At 39.0% G+C, this 24,038-nt stretch overlaps 1 protein-coding gene and 1 non-coding gene across 4 annotated transcripts in view; both read right to left on the bottom strand.

Annotated features, from left to right (window-relative positions):
* Positions 1 to 24,038, bottom strand: part of LOC133570526 (uncharacterized) — a 52,935-nt gene that overhangs the window by 12,964 nt on the left and 15,933 nt on the right. For 2 of the 3 annotated variants that reach the window (XM_061923208.2, XM_072916475.1), the window contains exons 1-2: positions 2,304 to 2,696; positions 1,061 to 1,291 (exon numbers count right to left, since the gene is read on the bottom strand). The exons of the other annotated variant lie outside the window; for it this stretch is intronic. In XM_061923208.2, coding sequence (XP_061779192.2) covers positions 1,061 to 1,291; positions 2,304 to 2,406 — 334 coding nt within the window. In that variant the 5' untranslated portion in view covers positions 2,407 to 2,696. Of the gene's footprint in view, positions 1 to 1,060; positions 1,292 to 2,303; positions 2,697 to 24,038 lie in introns of those variants that run through there. 3 annotated transcript variants of the gene reach the window in all.
* On the bottom strand, positions 3,222 to 3,340 carry LOC133571267 (5S ribosomal RNA). Its single transcript, XR_009810362.1, has one exon. It is a non-coding gene; the product is annotated as a 5S ribosomal RNA (ribosomal RNA).

The raw sequence follows: 24,038 nt of genomic DNA, 5'->3' as shown, positions 1-24,038 counted from the left end.
GGTATGTGTTCATCTACAAAACCATTCTGGGTATCACCCCATCTTATCTGTCTTGTCTTTTAACAAAGAAACAAGGAAGTCACAATCTTCTTTCAATGAATGTTCTGCAATTTGTCGTCCCCAAAGTAAGAACTGAACTGGGCAAGAAAGCATTTAGGTTTTCAGCCGCAAAGGCTTGGAATAACCTACAATCCAATATTCAACTTCAAACCCTTGTTACATTGAATGAGTTTAAAGTTTCTGTGAAAGGATTGCAGTCTACCTTGTCTGTATGCACATGTGTTATGTCAGCAAGTTTTAATGTTGTAAATGTCATGTTTTATGTGTTGTTTACTGTTTTTAATGTAACATTGCTGCTGCCCTCTTGGCCAGGTCTCCCTTGGAAAAGAAATATTTGATCTCAATGTGATTTTACCTGGTTAAATAAAGAAAAAAAACCAAAAAACAAACAAACAGCTGTTTATTTGAAGTCTTAAAGAAGTCAACTATGTGTGCAGTGCAAGGTGAAATGCAGTTATGTCATCTTCTTGTCAATAACACACACATCAATCTTTTGCATGTTGTTGCTTCCTTATTTGTCATTTTTCAAAGCTGATGTTAATGTGTAGCAGCGGCAACTGAACTCAATGTGACAACGTGTCATAGTTACGTCAGTCAGCTGGAATTAAAAATACAAATAGTTGTGTCGTTAGTCCAGAATCTTCACGGTCCTCATGGACGACATAATTAGGAACCAGTACTAAAAAAAATGGTACTTGGTATACATCCCTAATCTTCACCACTAAACCTTTGAAATATGCTGACATATGTGCTGCTAAAGGTAAATAAACAGTAGCCATATTGAATGTTTGCCTTCATTTGACCACGTGAGGTAAGGAGGACGGCCTCGAGGTCACATGGTTACACCCCAGCAATTACACTGTTGATGATTGATGAGCATTCATTTTTAAATAGTGGTGTTAAACAGCAAATATATCTCCATCTTTAGTCATAAATGTGGCCCCCGGATGAACATGTGTCACAAACATTGTATTAGATGATATGTGGATGTTGTGCTTACTTGGACTGTGATGAAGCTGTGAGGACTCAGGTGCTTTGTCTTCATGCTCTTCAGTCTTCACAGAGACAACAGTCAGTGGAAACTTGCTGACATCCTCCTCCTCCTGCCCTACAACACACTCTCCCTCCTCTTCCTCTTTCAAATGTGAGGGCTGTGGATCCTCTAAAGTGAAACTGTACCCCTGTAGATGAGAGAGACATTCTTCTTGGTGTCCAATCAGCTGATGGATGTCTACAGGACACAAACAAAACACATTTTAACTCCTACATGCTAAATATTAAATCGTACATGAAATATAGGGCTGTGGCTATTGAAAATGTTATTAATCAAGTGTTCTACTGGAAATGTTTTCGATTAATCGAGTAACTGGATAAAATAGTGTTGCTTGGTTAAAGACAAATTTAAGCGACTTTAAGACATTTCACTTAATAATGAACGGCCAATTGGTTTGAGATGGTATGAGATCAAGATGTCATCTTTAGATCAGGCTTTGTTTTTTCCACAATCACTGCCACATTAAAAAGTTAAAGTACCAATGATTGTCACACACACACTAGGTGTGGCCGGATTGTTCTCTGCATTTGACCCATTAACCTTGATCACCCCCTGGGAGGTGAGGGGAGCAGTGAGAAGCAGCGGTGGCCGCGCCCGGGAATCATTTTTACGGGGATTTAACCCCCAATTCCAACCCTTGATGCTGAGTGCCAAGCAGGGAGGTAATGGGTCCCATTTTTATAGTCTTTGGTATGACACAAGCTACTGATCTCAGGGTGGACACTCTAACCACTAGGCCACTGAGTAGGTGGATGTAGCAGGTGTTGTAGTAGGTTAATGGTTGCACCAATATGAAGGCAATAACAGGTCAGTGTAGCTTTTACACACATAAATAACTTGTCAAACCTGCCAGCTAGCAGGCTAGGTTTACAGCGTCAGTTACCATGGTAACTGACTCTGACTTTGTCTAACCTCTCTTATTTTTGGAGGTCAAACTCTGGAGCTTTACATACTCAGGAGTTTGCACTTAACCTGCTCTCTGGAATATTCCCCCGGTGACTGTGTGAGTTTTGTGTAAACATGTTGATACACTTTGTTACAAACTGAGAGGAACATCAACCTCTCATAAATATTGTGTGTCTGAACATCCTCACATGACAATTCATCTTCCTATAGACAATCTATTGAAGAAAAGTGTTCATAATAAATATAAAGTTAGTAAAGATGTGAGAGTAAGAAGTAAACAAACCTGTTGTGTGTAACACAACTTGATGTTTTTCATGTTGTCGCTCCTTCTCCTCTTTTGTTGGACAAAGTTCCTCCTCGTACTCTGCTATGGTTCTTTCGCACATTTTCACACAATCACAACACTTTACACTCACACTTGATCTCTGCTTAGCGATGTGTTTTCATCTCTCTTTGTTAGCAGCTAACAAGCTAAGCTAACTAGCAAGCTAAGCTAGCTCGAGAAGCATCAAAGTGAGCTCAGACTAATACAACCGGATGCAAACAGCTATTAACGATGTTTACTCTATTTAATAGAGTGTAATAAAGGACATATATGTGTACATGGACGCACAGATTAAGAACACTGAACTGTGACGACTGCAATAACGTCTTCACCGTCAGACGCCATCTTGCTTTATCCTCGCCCTGTTTGCTTCGCGCGCAGTCTTGTCAGATCTCGCGAGAGAAACAAGTAACCAGCTCTTTCCCTCTCCACCCCCGGTACAACTATTTCAAACATTCTGAAAATAAAAACAAACTTTTACATTTTCAAAACAAAAACATACAACTTATTTTGGTGAATAAACAGTAGCTTATATGACCCCTTTAAATCATAAGTTGCCTGATCAGAGCGAGACGAGTCGTGGCTCCTCAGCTTCATGCAGGACGGAGTGGTAGGAGGCGTGGGCGAGGTTGACTGACTGCAAAAGACCACACCATTATTTTTAAATCAATCTAAATATTGCTCTAGTTGGTATTTGTGTTTTAAATCCTGTTGTAAAGGTTTGTACTTTCAACTGTAGTTGTAAATATTTAGTGGAATTGTATTATGATAACCAAATATATTCCCTTATTTTGGAATAGTTGCAATTAAAGCAATACATGAATCACAACAGCTGTAGTCTCAGCACTTTGTAGCGCCCTCTGGCGTGAGTGTAAAAGCTTACAGCACCTGGTATTCCCAGGCGGTCTCCCATCCAAGTACTAACCAGGCCCGACCCTGCTTAGCTTCCGAGATCGGACGAGATCGGGCGTGTTCAGGGTAGTATGGCCGTAAGCCGAAAGACGAGGTAAAACCAACCTTTTTAAATGGAACTCTTACAGACGGGATGGGAGACAATTATTATTTATCTCAGAGCCTGGCGCGCATGCGTACACGAATGTGCGTTTTCTGTCTGTGTGATTGTCTTCCTTTGCTACGGCGGTCAAGTTGCTTTCACGGTGGATATTTGCCTCCGGAGCTCCAGCGGAAGCTCCCCCTCACTGTGCCCACACTGCTCTCTCATGCTGCGGGGAGATTGCAGGAGAGGTGCCGCTCTCAACACTACTTTATGCTTAGGGACCGTCAATAAATTACTATTGTCTTCGAAGATGTATATCTGCTACATCAAAACACTGATTCATCTAAAAGGAGGTCAAATAAATAGTCCTACATTTTTAATATCGTTCCTGATTTTATAATTTAAATATTTTTTTTAATGTAAACAATAATTATTTGTTTTAAAAGTCTCCATGTCATCATGCAACTTAGTAACCAAATTCCACTTTATATCAATCGTGCTAACATTTTATTTTAAAATAGGATCAAAAACATTTTGATATTAAAAATAAATGTTTCTTTTCAATAGATTCCTGGTCATATGACCTAAAATCCCAAATTCACTTGATATTTGAAGTGTTTTCTCTAATGTGTTTCACACCTTTTTGTTTTAAAATGTAAGTTTAATTGGATTTTATATACATTTGTAATATTGAAAACCATGGTTTCATTTTTAGCTCCCGCAACAACTACGACTATCCAACATAAAACCAACTTAACTCTCATTTGGAACTAATAAATATACTGCTAATTATCTGTATAAGAAAAATCATCACGCACATGATCTTTATTAAAAACTTATTTTTTTAATAAAACCCTATTTTAAAATAAAAGGGTGTGCGTTACACTAAAAGGTTAGCACGACTAATAAGTGGAATTAGATTACTAAGTTGCATGACATTGAGACTATTGGGAAAATATCCTTATTTTTTTATATTAAACATGGATATATATGTTAGAATTATGAAATAATGGGCATGCACAATAAGGAGGTATGACTAATATATTTACCTTCTTTTAGATGAATCAGTGTTTTGATGTAGCAGATATACATTTTTCAAGACAATAGTGATTTATTGACGGTCCCTAAGCATAAAGCAGTGTTGAGAGCTGTGATCCAGCACCCCCCTCGACCCCAAAAGAGACAAGCGGTAGAAAATGGATGGAGAGCTGCACCTCACACAGCCACAAAAAGCACATTAGTGTACGCATGCGCGCCAGCCTCTAAGATAAATAATAATTGTCTGTCACCCCCTGTGATGAGGTGGCGACTTGTCCAGGGTGTACCCCGCCTTCCGCCTGAATGCAGCTAAGATAGGCTCCAGCACCCCCTGCGACCCCAAAAGGGAATAAGCGGTGGAAAGTGGATGGATGAAAGGTGTCATATGTAGAATTTGCATGTCAAGTGATCATTAAATGTCTCTGATATGTCAAAAGGCGTTAATAAATCATGTTCTTTTCCAATACCTCTATAACTGATAACAGTAGTTCAGCTGGGAAATGCTCACTTCATAATTAGATTTACAGCCCCGGAATCTTGTTATTGTTTTCATTTCCATGTCCCGCCCTCTACCGTTTGACCAACTAGAAAGTCTGTGAGTGTGTCACATCCAGGTTGCCAGTTACACACCGTCATCTTCGTCTGGCTACTGCCACTGGTAAAGTTACTAAACATGTCAGACCTTAGTCAATCTAAAAGGCCTCGTTACCATTTTCAACTTATTCATGACAAAGCCAGGAACAAAATGAGGATTTGTATCAGGGATGCCTTTGAAAGATGGAGACAATTGAAGGCGGAGAAGATTTTTTCATCTGACGCCAAACTTCCTAATTTCCTTCTTGAAAGGTAAGTCAGGCATTTACCTTTTCTTATTACTTGTAATAAATGGAAATGGACAGTTGGTATGTAAACTATATTGTCCAATACAGTCTATGATCTTGTCTAACAAAGCTAGTATGTTCCTGCAACCAATGCTTAGTGTGATGGTGCTCAGCTCCTAGTGTAATGCTTAGCATGCTAGCCCGGTCAATGACACATCCACATATAAGCTAACGGGGGAAATATATGCCTGTTATCCTGTATGTCCATGTGTATTTGAACTGACAAGGTAAAATATATTTTCCATAAATAAAAGCAATGTGGATATGTGTAGTGTCTGTGCCTATTTCCTTCTCAACATGCTGATAGGCTGAGGAAATGTGTTCCAACATTAGCACGGCTGTCGTCATGGCAATGTGAAAGGTATGGAGACAGACACATCACATGATCAAATAATTCCTCATTGGTGTAGCCTATAGACACACCTTAGTAAAATGTCTCTTTAGTTTTGGGCGTACATTAGGCTGCTAAGCATGCTCTGCTTATTTTCACCAGTAGAACCTTTGCTAGTGTTGGTTGTAGTTTGTTCTAGTCTTTGTTTTCTGATAGTACTGACAACAACCATATGGTTGTGATATTGTACGCAGGCATGATTGCACTCCTTCCTGAAAATAGCCTAATTCTGTGTAAAATGTGTTGGTTAGAGATTTGTTATTGACAAAATGCTTGTCTATTCAGCATTTATGGTCCCAGCACCTCAACCCTTAGTAAGAGGCAGTGGAAGTTGGAAGTTCCTTGGAGTGGCCCAGTCCATGGAGCTGGATTCGGCTGCGTATCTGGCAACCTCAGTCAGGGAGAGAGGAGGGGGACTACAGAATGTTGACTGTGATTGCAGTACCATTTCTGGCCACATTATTACATATGGTTCCTTTAAAAAAAAAAGCATGCATGTCAGCTTTATGTTAGTAGTAGGGGTGCATGATAAATATTGTACAGATAATTATCAATCTATATATATTTTTTATTAGCTCCAATTGAGAGTTAATTGGGTTTTATGTTGGACATTCGTAGTTGTAGCGGGAGGTTGAAAAGTAACCATGGTTATCAATATCACAAATGTATTATAAAATCCATCCATTCATCCATTTTCTACGGCTTGTCCCTCCAATTAAACTTACATTTTAAAACAAAAAGGCATGAATGACACTAGAGAAAAGCACTTAAAATATTAAGTGAATTTGGTATTTTAAGTGACTTAGGAATCTTTTAAAAAGAAACCAAGATTTTTAATATGCAAATGTTTTTTTTTAAATAAAATCCTATTTTTAAAAAAAAGGGTATATATTATATAAAACTGGATATCCATCCATCCATTTTCTACCGCTTATTCCCTTCGGGGTCGCGGGGGGCGCTGGAGCCTTTCTCAGCTGCAATTGGGTGGAAGGCGGGGTACATCCTGGACAAGTCGCCACCTCATCGCAGGGCCAACACAGATAGACAGACAACATTCACACTCACTGGATATGAATGATAACAGTAGGAAATAATGGGCGTGCACGTTAGCACGTTATTAAGGAGGTAGGACTATTTATTTGACCTCCTTTTAGATGAGTCAGTGTTTTTGATGTAGCAGATATACATCTTAGAAGACAATAGTAATTTATTGACGGTCCCTAAGCATAACGTAGTGTTGAGAGCGGCACCTCTCCTGCAATCTCCCCGCAGCATGAGAGAGCAGTGTGGGCACAGTGAGGGGGAGCTTCCGCTGGAGCTCCGGAGGCAAATATCCACCGTGAAAGCAACTTGACCGCCGTAGCAAAGGAAGACAATCACACAAAGGAAAACACAAATAAGCCACGTGAGCTCTGGAAAATTCTCAACAACCAGCTTCCTGGTTGCAGCCAGAAACTTAAAACCAGACTCACCAACATCAGCATCAAGGAGGGTGACTCCCTCATTACAGACAGAATGGAGGTAGTAAGCAGACTTAACACCTTTTTCACAACTCTTGTCAACAAGCTGTCCCACCACTCTGGTCGCTTTGGTGTAGAACACATTAAAGCCTTCTACAGAAAGCTAGGAGTATCCAACAATGATTTCAAATTAGAAATGGTCACAGCTGATGAGGTGTTTAAAAAATTGAGCGCGCTCCACCCAAACAAGGCCACCAGCCTTGACAAAATCCCCTCCAGATTCCTCAGGGACTCTGCCTCCATCATTGCCCCTATCATCACACACATAATTAACCTCTCAATTTCACAAGGCCAAGTACCAAAAGATTTTAAGATAGCAAGAGTAACTCCCCTCTTTAAAAAAGGAAGCAAATTGGAACCTGGCAACTACCGACCTGTTTCTATTCTCAGTTCCATTTCCAAAGTAATGGAAAAAATAGTTTATGAACAGGTCGATAGTTACCTTGCCACTAATAAACTCATGTACAAATTCCAATCCGGCTTCAGAACTAACCACTCCACTGACACATGCCTTCTCTATCTGACTGACCACATCAAACATGAGGTGGACGTGGGCAAATACTGCGGCATGGTCATGCTGGACCTTCAGAAGGCCTTTGACACCATTGACCACGCTATACTGTTGGATAAGCTCAGAGCAATCGGATTTGATAAAACCTCATGGAGCTGGATGCAATCTTACTTGGAGGGGAGGGAACAGGTGGTTGAGTTGAACGGCACCGTGCCCCCCCCCTCCCAGTAAGCTGTGGAGTCCCCCAAGGCAGTATATTAGGGCCTTTACTGTTCCTAATATACATAAACGACATGTCATCAGCATGCGACTGTGCATTGTTTTTGTTTACGGATGACTCGGCCCTGCTGGTATCCGGCAAGGACAAGTCACAGGTGGAGAAAATCCTCAGTGCTGAACTCTGTAGAACTTGCACCTGGCTCGCTGACAACAAGCTATCCATACACTTGGGTAAAACAGAATCCATCCTGTTTGGGTCCCACATCAACCTTAAGAAAGTCAGTGACTTCACTATGAAAGTGGATGACATTGTTATCACCAGGAAAGATGAGGTCACCTACCTAGGTTCCATTCTAGAGGCTAATCTTTCCTGTGATAAAATGGCAACCAAGGTAATCAAAAAGGTCAACCAACAAACGAGATTTCTCTGTAGAATCTCCTCTCTGGTCAACAAAAGCACCATGAAGATTCTGGAGGGAACTCTCGTTCAACCCTTTTTCCATTACGCATGCACCTCCTGGTACCCTAGCACCTCCAAAACCCTCAAATCTAGACTCCAAACATCCCAGAACAAGATAGTCAGATTACTTCTAGACCTCCACTCCAGATCACACCTCACTCCTACCCACTTCTCCAAAGTGGGCTGGCTCAGGGTGGAGGACAGAGTAAAACAACTTGCACTGAGCCTAGTCTATAAAATCCGCTACACCTCCCTGATACCGAAGTACATGTCAAACTACTTCCTTAACGTAAATGACCGCCATAACCACAACACCAGGGGGAGCTCCACTAACCACGTTAAACCCAGATTCCGATCTAACAAAGGTCTTAACTCATTCTCCTTCTATGCCACATCAATGTGGAATGCACTCCCAACAGGTGTAAAAGAAAGTGTATCTCTATCCTCCTTCAAAACCGCAATAAAACAACTTCAACCCTTGACTAACACCCTCCCTTCCTCATCATACCTCTTCGGATTGTAAATAATCAAATGTAGTCACTTATTCTTATAATTTCTGATCTCTCTCTCTGTGTCCAATACTTGCTGTACATATGTACCAAGTCAGACCTACACTGTTCCAATGTCAATTTCTCTGAAGTGTTGATACCAACCAAACGTAACCCCCCCCCCCCCCCCCCCCCTCCATATCCCACACCCCGGATTGTAAATAATGTAAATAATTACATGTATACACTGTGATGATTATCTTGTGTGATGACTGTATTATGAAAATAGTATATATCTGTATCACAAATCGATTTAAGTGGACCCCGACTGAAACAAGTTGAAAAACGTATTCGGGTGTTACCATTTAGTGGTCAATTGTACGGAATATGTACTTCACTGTGCAATCTACTAATAAAAGTCTCAATCAAGCAACATGCATCTTCTAGCTCATGATCGCCCCCACTTCTCAGTGTGGCGAGTTGGAGTACTACAAAAAGCACTCAGTGCTTAAATCTGTATTTTTAGTCTTATTATCAAGGAATAATGAGGTCACACTTATATTAAAACATTAATGCTAAGGTTTCGTCCAGTATTGGGCTGGTGATGATGATGATGAAGATGTATCTATGCAAGTGAACAATTGGATCCACAAGGGACAACAACCCTTTCCACAGACTACACACACACATCAGAAACATAAATGTTAGAAGCCTACAACAATATATGTGAAGAAGACTTTAGGATTAAAAGTGAAGATGTGAGGTGAAATAAGTACAAATGCAGCAATAAAAACAAGCAACTCCACTCACGATGGCTCTAAAGTTCAGTGATGTGTTGCTAACTTCAGCATTTTTCTTCTTTGTTGATGTTTTGCAGTAGTTAACATCCATGATGTAACAATGCTGCTAATCTACCAGAGTCCACATTTTGTTAACCATTTTATTCATTCATACTTTTAGTTGGATAATAACATCAATAAAATGCAATGGAAAAAATGTGTGAAAAAAATGCAAATGATAATAATAAGATGTCCTCTCTTCAAAGATGATAAAATAAAATAAAATAGTAGCAACATATATAACATTCAATACATGCACACAACTTAAAAAGTAAGTACAGGACAACATATAAGACTAGAAGATGAGAAGCACTACATACAACATCAAATATACATTCATATTAAACATGCTGTGTTTTTAAACTACATTTAGCACAATCACTGTTTAAGTGTTTTTACATCCCTGCAGCTTCCATGACTGTTACACACTTGTGTTTACTCACCTGATACTTATACCTGAACATCTTATCACACACAGTGCAACTAAACGGTTTCTCTCCAGTGTGTGTTCTCATGTGTGTGGTCATGATTGCCTTTCTGGAGAAACTCTTCTTACAAACATTCATCCATCCATCCATTTTCTACCACTTATTCCCTTCGGGGTGGCAGGGGGCGCTGGAGCCTATCTCAGCTACAATCGGGCGGAAGGCGGGGTACACCCTGGACAAGTCGCCACCTCATCGCAGGGCCAACACAGATAGACAGACAACATTCACACTCACATTCACACACTAGGGCCAGTTTAGTGTTGCCAATCAACCTATCCCCAGGTGCATGTCTTTGGAGGTGGGAGGAAGCCGGAGTACCCGGAGGGAACCCACGCAGTCACGGGGAGAACATACAAACTCCACACAGAAAGATCCCGAGGCCGGGATTGAACTCACGACTACTCAGGACCTTCGTTTTGTGAGGCCGACGCACTAACCCCTCTACCACCGTGCTGCCCCGTGTGTGTTCTCATGTGCAATATAATTTCCTTCTTAGTGTTGAATCTTTTAACAAAAGCTGAACAAGCAAAAGGTTTCTCACCTGTGTGTGTTCTCATGTGTAATATAATTGCATTCTTAGTGTTGAATCTTTTAGCACAAGCTGAGCAAGCAAAAGGTTTCTCTCAAGTGTGTGTTCTCATGTGTGTGGTCATGTGTTCCTTTCTGGAGAAACTCTTCTTACAAACAGAGCAAGTAAAACGTTTCTCACCTGTGTGTGTTCTTATGTGTAATATAATTGCATTCTTAGTGTTGAATCTTTTAGCACAAGCTGAGCAAGCAAAAGGTTTCTCTCCAGTGTGTGTTCTCATGTGTGTGTTCATGCTTTGCTTTCTGGAGTAACTCTTCTTACAAACAGAGCAAGTAAAAGGTTTCTCTCCAGTATGTATTCTCATGTGTTCTGTAAAATGACCCTTGTGTCGAAATGATTTCCCACATTCAGAGCAGTCAAAGTGTTTGTTGTTAGTGTGATGTCTCGTATCACCTTTAGAGTCATTTTTACTCTCCAAAGGTTTTTGGATGTGGTCACTGTGATCAGAAGAGTGTGACATCATGTGGTCCATGTCTGACAGTGGAGCAAAGATGCTGTCTGGTTCTGACTTGATATCTTCACAATGCTCTCCATCAGCTTCTGTGATGTGTTGACTTACAAGCTCCGCCCCTCTGTTCTCCTCACTTTGACTGTGATGAAGCTGTAAGGACTGAGCTTCATCTTCATCATGAAGCTGCTCCTCTTTAATGTGGGAGGGGGCCTGTAGCTCCTTCTGTCCCACACTGGTGTGCCACTCCTCTTCATGACTCCCCGCTGACACCCGCTGGACGTCTGCAGAACAAATGAGGTGTTACTGTATTGAAGTTTGCAGTATTCAAACTATTGACATGTGAGCTAGGCCAAATAGACAGTGATGGGCAAGCTACCTGGACAATGTAGTAAGCTAAGCTACAAGTTACTCTCAATTAAATGGAGCTAAGCTATTCTCAGAGAATTATAGCACGCTACACTACAAGCTACACTGCAAAAGTAGCTTGCCACATCAAATAAATATATATATATATATATATATATATATATATATATATATATATATATATATATATATATATATATATATATAGGCCCACATGTATAATATCAATGTTTATGTTGTCCATGGAAAGAAGTTAGTAAGAAGCAAAAGAAAAACAACCAACCATGGATGACAAAAGGACTGAAAAATGCTTGTCACAAAAAAAAGACATTATATGGAATATTAATAACACAGACATCTATAGAGGCAGAAAATAAGTATAAGAAATATAAAAACAAGCTAATTGGTCTACTAGGAACATGTAAGAAGGAATACTACAGACAATTATTAAAGAAGAACAGAAACAACATGAGAGCAACATGGGGCATCCTAAATAGCATCATTAAAAATGCTGCTAAGAAAGATTACCCCCAGTACTTTCTACATGGAAATACAAAAAATGACAATATGAACCAAATAGTTCAACGTTTTAATGATTACTTTGTTAATATCGGAAACAATGTGGAACAAAGATTTCCAAATGCAGATGATGGATCAGTTGAGGACTTGAGTGAGCTCATAGACAGAAATCCCAATTCCATGTTTCTTAAGAACGTGACAAAAGAAATAATCAAAATTGTAAAACATTGTAAATCCAAGACCTCAACCGACTGTCATGGAATAGATATGGTAACCATAAAAAAGGTTATAGAAGACATTTCAGAATCTCTGACATATATCAGCAACGTATCATTTCTAACCGGCAAATTCCCTGACAAAATGAAAATTGCAAAAGTCTACCAATTTATAAGAATGGAGACATACACCAGTTTACTAACTACACACCAGAATTCACAGCTAATATCTCAACATGGATAGCATTAATCCAAATAACAGAGGAAATGAGCAATGCAATAGATGGTAAAGAATGTGCGGCCGCAGTATTCATGGACTTAACTAAAGCATTTGACACAATTAATCATGATATTTTAATAACAAAACTAGAACGATATGGCATCAGAGGTTTGGTCTTGAACTGGGTAACAAGTTATTTAACCAACAGGAAGCAATATGTGAAGATGGGTGAAAATATGTCAACACGGCTAGATATATCCTGTGGTGTACCCCAGGGATCAATACTGGGACCAAGATTGTTTTATCTTTATATAAACCACATTTGTAAAGTTACTAAGGACTTAAAGTTAGTTTTATTTGCAGACGACACAACTGCTTTCTGTTCAGGAGAGAACACACAGAAGATAATACAAATAATAACAGAAGAAATGAACACATTAAAAAGATGCTTTGACAAAAACAGACTATCTTTGAGTCTCAGTAAAACTAAAATAATGCTATTTGGTGACAGTAGAAAAGAGCATCATACACAAATACAAATAAACGGAATAGATATTGAAAGGGTAAAAGAAACCAGATTGTTGGGAGTATTAATAGATGATAAAATGAACTGGAAATCTCACATACAAAACATACAACATAAGGTGAATTTGCAAACAGCTAAAATGATACACAAAGCAAACTATAACCTGCTAGCCAAGAATGTACAACAATTCTCAACAAAAGACGAGAAATATAATCTTAGAGAAAAATGTAATTTAAAACATTTGTATGCACGTACAACACTTAAGACCTTCAGTATATCAGTATGTGGAATTAAATGATGGAATGGATGAAGCAAAGCAATCAAACAATGTACTAATATGATCCACTTCAAGAAACTCTTCACACTTAAAGTGTTTACAAAGTACAAAGAAGAAGATAAACATTCTCAATTTATTTCATCCATCATTCATTTTCTACATCATCTTACTCATCTCACCATATGAAATATAACTTAATTCACTCATTATTATTTATTTATTTTTATTGTGATTACTTATGGAGTATATTGTGAATACATTGAGAACAGGAAGTGAACAAAAGTGTTAGCAGCTGTTATGTAAAAGAAAAGTGGTAGGATTAAATAAGCTCTGCTTCTTCCTACTCCTTTTCCAACATGTTGAAAAGACAAACTGGAAATTGTGATGTATCATGTTGTATGCATGCACGTGTGATGTATCATGTTGTATGCATGCATGTGTGATGTGTCATGTTGTATGCATGCATGTGTGATGTATCATGTTGTATGCATGCATGTGTGATGTATCATGTTGTATGCTTGCATGTGTGATGTATCATGTTGTATGTATGCATGTGTGATGTATCATGTTGTATGCATGCATGTGTGATGTATCATGTTGTATGCATGCATGTGTGATGTATCATGTTGTATGCATGCATGTGTGATGTATCATGTTGTATGCATGCATGTGTGATGTATCATGTTGTATGCATGCATGTGTGATGTATCATGTTGTATACATGCATGTGTGATGTACCATGTTGTATGCATGCATGTGTGATGTATCATGTTGTATGCATGCATGTGTGATGTATCATGTTGTATACATGCATGTGTGATGTATCATGTTGTATGCATGCATGTGTGATGTATCATGTTGTATGTATGCATGTGTGATGTATCATGTTGTATGCATGCAAGTGTGATGTATCATGTTGTATGCATGCATGTGTGATGTATCATGTTGTATACATGCATGTGTGATGTATCATGTTGTATACATGCATGTGTGATGTATCATGTTGTATGCATGCATGTGTGATGTATCATGTTGTATGCATGCAAGTGTGATGTATCATGTTGTATGCATGCATGTGTGATGTATCATGTTGTATGCATGCATGTGTGATGTATCATGTTGTATGCATGCATGTGTGATGTATCATGTTGTATGCTTGCATGTTCCAAATAAACTCAACTCAACTAACACTTGGTGGACATTCAAGCCACAAAATGCAAATGGAGTATTGTTGGTGTATTTTGGATGGTTATAGAGGACCTCCCATTGGCTCCATTGCAAGTGGACTTTTATTTACATTTATGAGTTAGAATTAGGGCTGGGTGATGTATGGAATATACTGGATATATCGTGGGTTTGTCTCTGTGTGATATAGAACATGACTATATGGTGATATTGGAGTATACGTTCTCACACAGTTGCTTTTAGCTGCAGGCATTACACTACAGGCTCTTCTCACTCTTTCTTGTCTCTCCTTCTCACAGAGACATAAAACAAGCGCACCTTCTTACATACGTCACATACTGTCACGTGTGCAACGTCATACGCTCTCACGGAGCAGACAGGTAGCGGCATGGTAACGTTAGCTGTGGTGCTAGTGGTAATACGAGACAAAGAAGGTGCCAATCTGGTCACAAATTAAGGAAGAATTCATTTCCAAGACAAACAGCAGGAGGTCCATCATCTGGCAGTGGTTTGGCTTCAAGCGGGTAGATGGTGAACAAGTATGCAGCAAAAGCGTTGCTACAAAAAGTAGCAGCACTGCTAATGTAGCATCATTTGAAAAGTCACCCGCTAGACAATGAAGAGTTCTTGAAACTCTGCATGTCAACATCTCTGTTCAGTGCCACACCCACAAAATGCCCAAGCAACCATTTCCACATCAACACCGTATGAAACAAATAGTCAACAACAGAAGGAGATAACGTCCGCAGGAACCTACCACATAGTGAAGGACATACACTATTTGATTTCCTATTATGCAGCTAATTTTTATTTGACACTTATTGAAATATCTTGTGTGACATCATGCACAAAAGTGCACTTTATTTGTTTTAAACTATTGTAGTGGCGTTCTGTACAAAAAGTGCACTTTAATTTAGTGTTGTTTTGATATGTCATCTTAGTGACATCATGCCCAAAAGTGCACTAATAGCTTGTTTTAAAATGTCTCTGACAATCTTGTACTTTGTTTTGAAATGATATGAATGTTTGTGCCACTGCTTGATAACTGTTTAATAAATACACTTTTGCTAAATTGACTAAGTTGTGATTTCCCTCTCTGCATGAAAGTTTAAAAGTAGCATATATTAATGCAGTATGAAGAAGAATGTTTTAATGTAGACACATAGAATCATCATACTGCTGTGATTATATGCATCAAGTGTTCATTCAAGGCTAAGGCAAAATATCCACATATATATGGTGTATCGTGACATGGACTAAACATATCCACATATATATGGTGTATCGTAACATGGACTAAACAAATCCACATATATATGGTGTATCGTGACATGGACTAAACATATCCACATATATATGGTGTATCGTAACATGGACTAAACAAATCCACATATATATGGTGTATCGTGACATGGCCTAAACATATTCACATATATATGGTGTATCGTGACATGACCTAAACATATCCACATATATATGGTGTATCGTGACATGGACTAAACATATCCACATATATATGGTGTATCGTGACATGGCCTAAACATATCCACATATATATGGTATATCGTGACATGGCCTAAACACATCCACATATATATGGTGTATCGTGACATGGCCTAAACATATCCACATATATATGGTGTATGGTGACATGGACTAAACATATCCACATATATATGGTGTATGGTGACATGGACTAAACATATCCACATATATATGGTGTATCGTGACATGGCCTAAACATATCCACATATATATGGTGTATCGTGACATGGCCTAAACATATCCACATACCGTATTTTCCGCACTATAAGGCGCACCTAAAAACCACAAATTTTCTCAAAAGCTGACAGTGCGCCTTATAATCCGGTGCGCCTTATATATGGGTTAATATTAATATTAATTTTCATAAAGTTTCGGTCTCGCAACTACGGTAAACAGCCGTCATCTTTTTTCCCCGTAGAAGAAGAAGAAGCGCGCGGTGCATGCTGGGATATGTGACGTTTCATTTCCATTTGTGTGTTTATGAAAAGACCCCAAAATGGCTCCTATTAAGTGTGTTGTCTGTCTAATTATAAATAATGCAGACGAGGCGTGTTAACTGAGTTCTCAACGTTTACTCACAGCGTGATCATAACCACATTCTAACTGCCAGCATACAACAACGCTTCTCAGGGCTACCGCGCATGCTCGTAACTATCGTTGCATGCTGGGTAGTGTAGTTGTTATATTTGCTAGCTCATAACAGCACATTGAGAGACACGCTTACGCGCTTAATTCAATACTCGCCGTCATTCCGGGTGGATTGACAAAAGACCTCCAGCCGCTAGATATTGGTGTCAACAGGGCATTCGAAGCTAGACTGCTAACTGCGTGGGAACAGTGGATGACAGAAGGCGAACACACGTGACGTTCACCAAGACAGGGAGACAGCGCCAGACGACATACGCCACTATCTGCCAGTGGATCGTAAATGCCTGGGCAGATATTTCGGTCACAACTGTGGTCTGAGCTTTCCGGAAGGCAGGATTCACAGAACTGCTGGACAACAGCGACACTGACTCCGATTACTTCGACGAGACGGAGCCGGCCATTTTGGATCCCACATTCGCCCAACTTTTCAATTCGGACACCGAAGGAGAAGAATTCGAGGGATTTATGAATGAAGAATAACTTCAGAAAGTGAGCGTTATGTTTATTTTGTGTGTTGTGACATTAACGTTCGAGCAACATTATGTTGCTATTGCTCTGCACTATTTTGAATTTTACTATGTTTGTGATTGCACATTTGCGTACATTTTGGGAGTGAACAGAGTTGTTAGAACGCTGGTTTTTAATATATTATTAAAGTTTGACTGACCTATCTGACTGTTTTTTTGACATTCCTTTAGCGCAGTTAGATGCGGCTTACAACACGGGGCGGCTTATAGGTGGACAAAGTTTTGAAATATGCCGTTCATTGAAGGCGCGGCTTATAACCCAGGGCGCCTTATGGTGCGGAAAATACGGTTTATATGGTGTATCGTGACATGGCCTAAACATATCCACATATATATGGTGTATCGTGACATGGACTAAACATATCCACATATATATGGTGTATCGTGACATGGACTAAACATATCCACATATATACTACTCAGTGGCCTAGTGGTTAGAGTGTCCGCCCTGAGATCGGTAGGTTGTGAGTTCAAACCCCGGCCGAGTCATACCAAAGACTATAAAAATGGGACCCATTACCTCCCTGCTTGGCACTCAGCATCAAGGGTTGGAATTGGGGGTTAAATCACCAAAATGATTCCCGGGCGCTGCTGCCCACTGCTCCCCTCACCTCCCAGGGGGTGATCAAGGGTGATGGGTCAAATGCAGAGAATAATCTCGCCACACCTAGTGTGTGTGTGACAATCATTGGTACTTTAACTTTTACTTTATATGGTGTATCGTGACATGGCCTAAACATATCCACATATATATGGTGTATCGTGACATGGACTAAACATATCCACATATATATGGTGTATCGTGACATGGACTAAACATATCCACATATATATGGTGTATCGTGACATGGACTAAACATATAATAATGATAAATGATAAATGGGTTGTACTTGTATAGCGCTTTTCTACCTTCAAGGTACTCAAAGCGCTTTGACACTACTTCCACATTTACCCATTCACACACACATTCACACACTGATGGAGGGAGCTGCCATGCAAGGCGCTAACCAGCAGCCATCAGGAGCAAGGGTGAAGTGTCTTGCTCAGGACACAACGGACATGACGAGGTTGGTACTAGGTGGGGATTGAACCAGGGACCCTCGGGTTGCGCACAGCCACTCTCCCACTGCGCCACGCCGTCCCTCCGCCATCCACATATATATGGTGTATCGTGACATGGACTAAACATATCCACATATATATGGTGTATCGTGACATGCCCTAAACATATCCACATATATATGGTGTATCGTGACATGGACTAAACATATCCACATATATATGGTGTATCGTGACATGGACTAAACATATCCACATATATATGGTGTATTGTGACATGGACTAAACATATCCACATATATAGGGTGTATCGTGACATGGACTAAACACATCCACCAGCCCTAGTTAGAATGTGTTTGTTTTTTTAATATATCCATCGTCATGTCTTTTATAATGATTGTGAACAATAGAAAAATCCCCAAAAAGTGCAGTTCCCCTCTAAATTCCAATGATTAGATTTAAGACTTGAAGTGTATGAGCATGAAGTGATGAAGCCTACTTGGATGAGTCTTCTAAGACAAAGTGAACAGTCCAGTTGTGATGGATTGAATGCCCTGAGAATAAAATGATATGTGCTTACTTGGACTGTGATGAAGCTGTGAGGACTCAGGTGCTTTATCTTCATGCTCTTCAGTCTTCACAGAGACAACAGTCAGTGGAAACTTGCTGACATCATCCTCCTCCTGCCCTACAACACACTCTCCCTCCTGACTGATCCACACTTCCTCCTCTTCCTCTTTCATGTGAGGGGGCTGTGGATCCTCCTCATCATATTTAATGTGAGGGGGCTGCTGGACGTCTGTTGGGTAAATAAGTAAATAAGATAAAGAGAGAATATAAATAGTTTTGGACTGACACTTTTAACACAATGACATTATTTGCATTCTTCTGTGTATATGGTGTTAAAAGTATGGAGCAAAACGACCAATAAAAATGCGGGAAATACCTCCTTTTGTCCCAGTCACTACAATTAATTCAAAAGTGAGTACAAAAACAGACTTGGAAATTTGATGGGGGCAATTTGAAAAGTTTTTATAAGTACGAGGCAGCATTGATTGAGGCATTCTTAACTTTACACTTACTGATGTAAAGTGTGTAAATATTTTATTCTGTATATGGTCTATGACACCTAAAATGTATCTCTAAACTTAACCACAATCTTGTAATGACATAGTCATTACCATAACTTCAATATCATGGAAATAAAAAATCTAATTCCAAAATCACTTAAAAAAACATTCATGGTATGTTTTTGTTATTATGCAGGATACTTTTTTTGTGGTCATTTTGTTGGCTGGACCAAAATGAACATGCTTTTACCAAAACATGTTTTACTATGTTCTGTTTTATGGAGTATCTCCATCAACAATTCCTCTTTAGGAATTGGAGACCATCTACGACACGCTGAAGAAAAGTCAGTTACCTTTATGCTCTTTTAATAAATTAAGTGTTGACTACTTTGGTTATTGAAAATAAATGTTTACTTTCACTTATTGTTGCATGTAAGTCAGAATCAGGAAGTGAAATTATAACTTTAATTAGATATGATTACAGTATAATATGTATTTGGTGAGTGTGTGAGTTTTGTGTAAACATGTTGATACAGGTTTACATCTTCTTGGGGACTGGAACACAGATATGTCCTGAAAGGATGCACCCATTTTTAAAACCTTCACTAAGCTGTGCCACCAACATTGTCTCACTTACCTCATTAAGCAAACTACCAGGGTGAGTGAGTCCTTTTAAACCTTCATAGACCTCGTTGTTACTTCTGACCAGTTTAAGATCTCCACAAGTGGAACTACTGTATGCATCTACCTATTATTTTGTCAAAATTATTAAGGACAAATGGTACAAAATGGATTATTAATCTACTTCTTCATTTATTGTTAATATCTGCTTATTTTCTGTTTTAACATGTGCTATCTACACTTCTGTTAAAATTTAATAATCACTTATTCCTCTGTTGTTTGATACTTTACATTAGTTTTGGATGATATCACAAATTTGGGTATCAATCTGATACCAAGTAGTTACAGGATCATACATTGGTCATATTCAAAGTCCTCATGTGTCCAGGGACATATTTACTGACTTTTCACCAGTTTAAGATCTCCACAAGTGGAACTACTGTATGCGGCTGAAGTGATCATTCAATGATTTTCTGTACCCATAAAAAACATAGAACTGAGGCTGACAACCACAAAACAAGCGAAGCTACAATCCTTAAAACCTAGACTAGCAAGGCTTTCAATGACAAACTGGCAAATTAAGACTCGCCTGGTACTTTCAAGTACACAGGTTTTTGGGTCAATTCCTAACCTCAGAAAAGTAGATAACTTCTCAGTCAAAGTGGGTGACAATATTATAACAAACTAAAATGAGATTACCTATCTTGGCTGCATCATAGAGACTAATCTCTTCAGTGAAAAAATGACTACTAAGGTAGTCAAAGAATCAACCGACAAATTCTGTTCTTACTAGTGTTGTCCCGATACCAATATTTTGGTACCGAGACCTGTACCAAAATGTATTTCGATACTTTTTGATACTTTTTTAAATAGAAAGAACCACAAAAAAGTGCATTATTGGCTTAATTTTAACAAAAAATCTTAGTGCACATTAAACATATGTTTCTTATTGCAAGTTTGTCCTTAAATAAAATAGTGAACTTACTAGACAACTTGTCTTTCAGTTGGAAGTAAACAAACAAAGGCTCCTAATTGAGTCTGCTGACATATGCAGCAACATATTGTGTCATTTATCTACCTATTATTTTGTCAAAATTATTAAGGACAAGTGGTACAAAAGGGATTATTAATCTACTTCTTCATTTACTGTTAATATCTGCTTATTTTCTGTTTTAACATGTGCTATCTACACTTCTGTTAAAATTTAATAATCACTTATTCCTCTGTTATTTGATACTTTACATTAGTTTTGGATGATATGACACATTTGGGTATCAATCTGATACCAAGTAGTTACAGGATCATACATTGGTCATATTCAAAGTCCTCATGTGTCCAGGGACATATTTACTGACTTTATAAACATAATATATTTTATTTAAAAAAAAAGAAGATGTTGTGATGCCAAAAAATATTGATATAATCATAGAAATAGTACTTTTTACAGGCGGTATAGTACCAAATATGATTCATTAGTATTGGGGTACTACACCAATACTGGTATACCGTACAACCCTAGTTCTTACATAGTAGGATCACCACGCTGGTGGGTAGAAATACACTTAAGACTCTAACACAAGCACTCATTTAACCCCACTTTGACTACAGAGTTCATGTTTGATACCGTGATGCCTTAAAAGCCCTGAAAAACAAACTCCAGACAGCCAAAACAAAATGATTGGGCTTCTACTCAACCGTCCTTCTCGGGCTCACATTTCTGCCAACCATTTCAGAGTACAGCTTCTTGCAGTTGGTCTGGTGTACAAGATACACCATACCACTAAAATACCCATGTATTGCAACTACCCAGAGGTAGTTGTACAAATCACTTTCAACCCAGATTTCACTACGAAAAAGGTTCTAAATCGTTTTCCTGCTATCCCACCAAAATGTGGAACTCCCTATCAAAAAGAGAAGACATTACAGGTTGCGGCTACTCGTAACTGGGACTATACAAAGCCTTTTGCTTATTGTAAATTATAATTTCATTATCTTGCAGTATATTTGTATTTTAAATACTAATTTATACATAGTAATGTGAGTTAAAAAATATTTTAACTGAAACCATCTCAGGCTTTCTTGTAGCAGCAGGCTTTCCTGCAGCGTTTTGTTGTTAAGGCGGCCGCCTTAACAACAAAGAGTCAACCCCCAGACTAACGTCTTAACAGGATCTCCAGCCACACGTTCGCATTTAAAAAACTATTACTGTCCCCAAGCAAACGCATACACTGAGTGTCATACACATGCCAAAATACTGGGGGCGCTGTAGCCTAGGACTTAAGACCATTTTAGCCAATCAGAAACATCCAAAACGTCATTTCCGGAGGCGGCATATAGCAAAAATGGCGGGTCACGGCAAGAAATAATTATTAGTAGAGCTACTTTTAGCATCGTTTTGGAGCTTAAAGTTAACAAAACTCAACAAAGTGTTGACTGGGAAACTTGCCAGTCCAAGTCTGGTGACATTCTTACCCTATTTTGGAACGGTACGGACTTGGAGGGACATCTGAGGAATTTCTTCATCGGAAAGAGGACATGACAAAAACAACTATCGACACTAAACTGAAAGTGATTGGTGGAAAGTACAGACAAGCAGTGGACACAGGTGGAAGAAGTTGTTACGCTAGAGTTGTTTTGCTGTACTTCCAACTATGCCAGCAGATCTGGGGCGAATCTCCATCAACTACATCCATTCCATTTGGAATAGAAACATCAGATATTGACACAAGCTCTCACAGGAGTTGGGATTCTCCATTCACCCTTGACAGCCTGGTCACAGACAAAGATATGCCCAATGATGTACAAGAGCAGCAAGATTCCAATAGGAGCAATCCACAATCGTCTGTGGTAAAAAAGAGAAGAGCTCTACTTCAGGTATGTGGGCGCTAACTTCATTGCTAGGAAGTAATATTGTCAAAAGGCAGATAGATGTGGCATCAAAACATTTTTATATGAACTGCACTGCAACTACAAATGCTCTCAGATGACCACTTTCAACAATGTGGAATCATATTTGTTTGAATATGATCATTGTTTGACAACAGTGTGACAAAAATACTTGCTTTGGAATCAGAAGTCAAGATGGCAAGCATAAATTAAAGTTCAGCTGTTTTACATGTATTTAAATAGGCTTGTATTAAAAATGCTGTGAGTAGTTTCTTGTAATAAATAATATTGAGTTAAGTAAAACTGCAGTTGCATTAAATGTTTTTTTTCTGTCAAAATTAAAATACCTCAAAGTGTTTTATTGACACACATTGTTTCCCGACGATGTTGACGGCCATTTGAAATGTTGTAAATAACATGTCACTATCTTGGCTTTATCTCAAATAATGCATTCATGATTGTTGAAAGTAATTTTGTAAAAATCCTCGTAATTTCTTTTTTTTTGACTAGGCAAAACTCAACAGCCACAAGCAGGACAGACTAAAAGGAAAACTTCCAATGGAGACAAAGTTGCTGAATGCAGTAGAAGATGACGTCCAGATAAAGAAGAGACTTCTGGACATGATGGAGACATCAGAGAAGCAATTGTCTGACGATTTAGACAAACTAACATCAAATTACTAAGTCAAAATATTGACTTACTAAGTCATAATAATCTTTCTGTGTGGAGTTTGCATGTTCTCCCCGTGACTGCGTGGGTTCCCTCCGGGTACTCCGGCTTCCTCCCACCTCCAAAGACATGCACCTGGGGATAAGTTGATTGGCAACACTAAATTGGCCCTAGTGTGTGGATGTGAGTGTGAATGTTGTCTGTCTATCTGTGTTGGCCCTGCGATGAGGTAGCGACTTGTCCAGGGTGTACTCCGCCTTCCGCCCGATTGTAGCTGAGATAGGCTCCAGCGCCCCCGTGACCCCAAAGGGAATAAGCGGTAGAAAATGGATGGATGGATAGAAGTCATAATAATGACATAATTAATATCTCAGGTAACTAGGATTGTTTTGTGTTTTGTTTGTACTTTACGGAAAAAATATGGAGGTATATATCGTATATCGCCATTCTGCAAATGGAGCGGAAAGCACAACCAAAAATTGTAGG

Source organism: Nerophis lumbriciformis, linkage group LG28, assembly GCF_033978685.3.
Source record: "Nerophis lumbriciformis linkage group LG28, RoL_Nlum_v2.1, whole genome shotgun sequence".
NCBI lineage: Eukaryota > Metazoa > Chordata > Actinopteri > Syngnathiformes > Syngnathidae > Nerophis > Nerophis lumbriciformis.
Note: the sequence above shows the minus strand (reverse complement) of the source record. Positions and strands in the feature narration are given on the sequence as shown.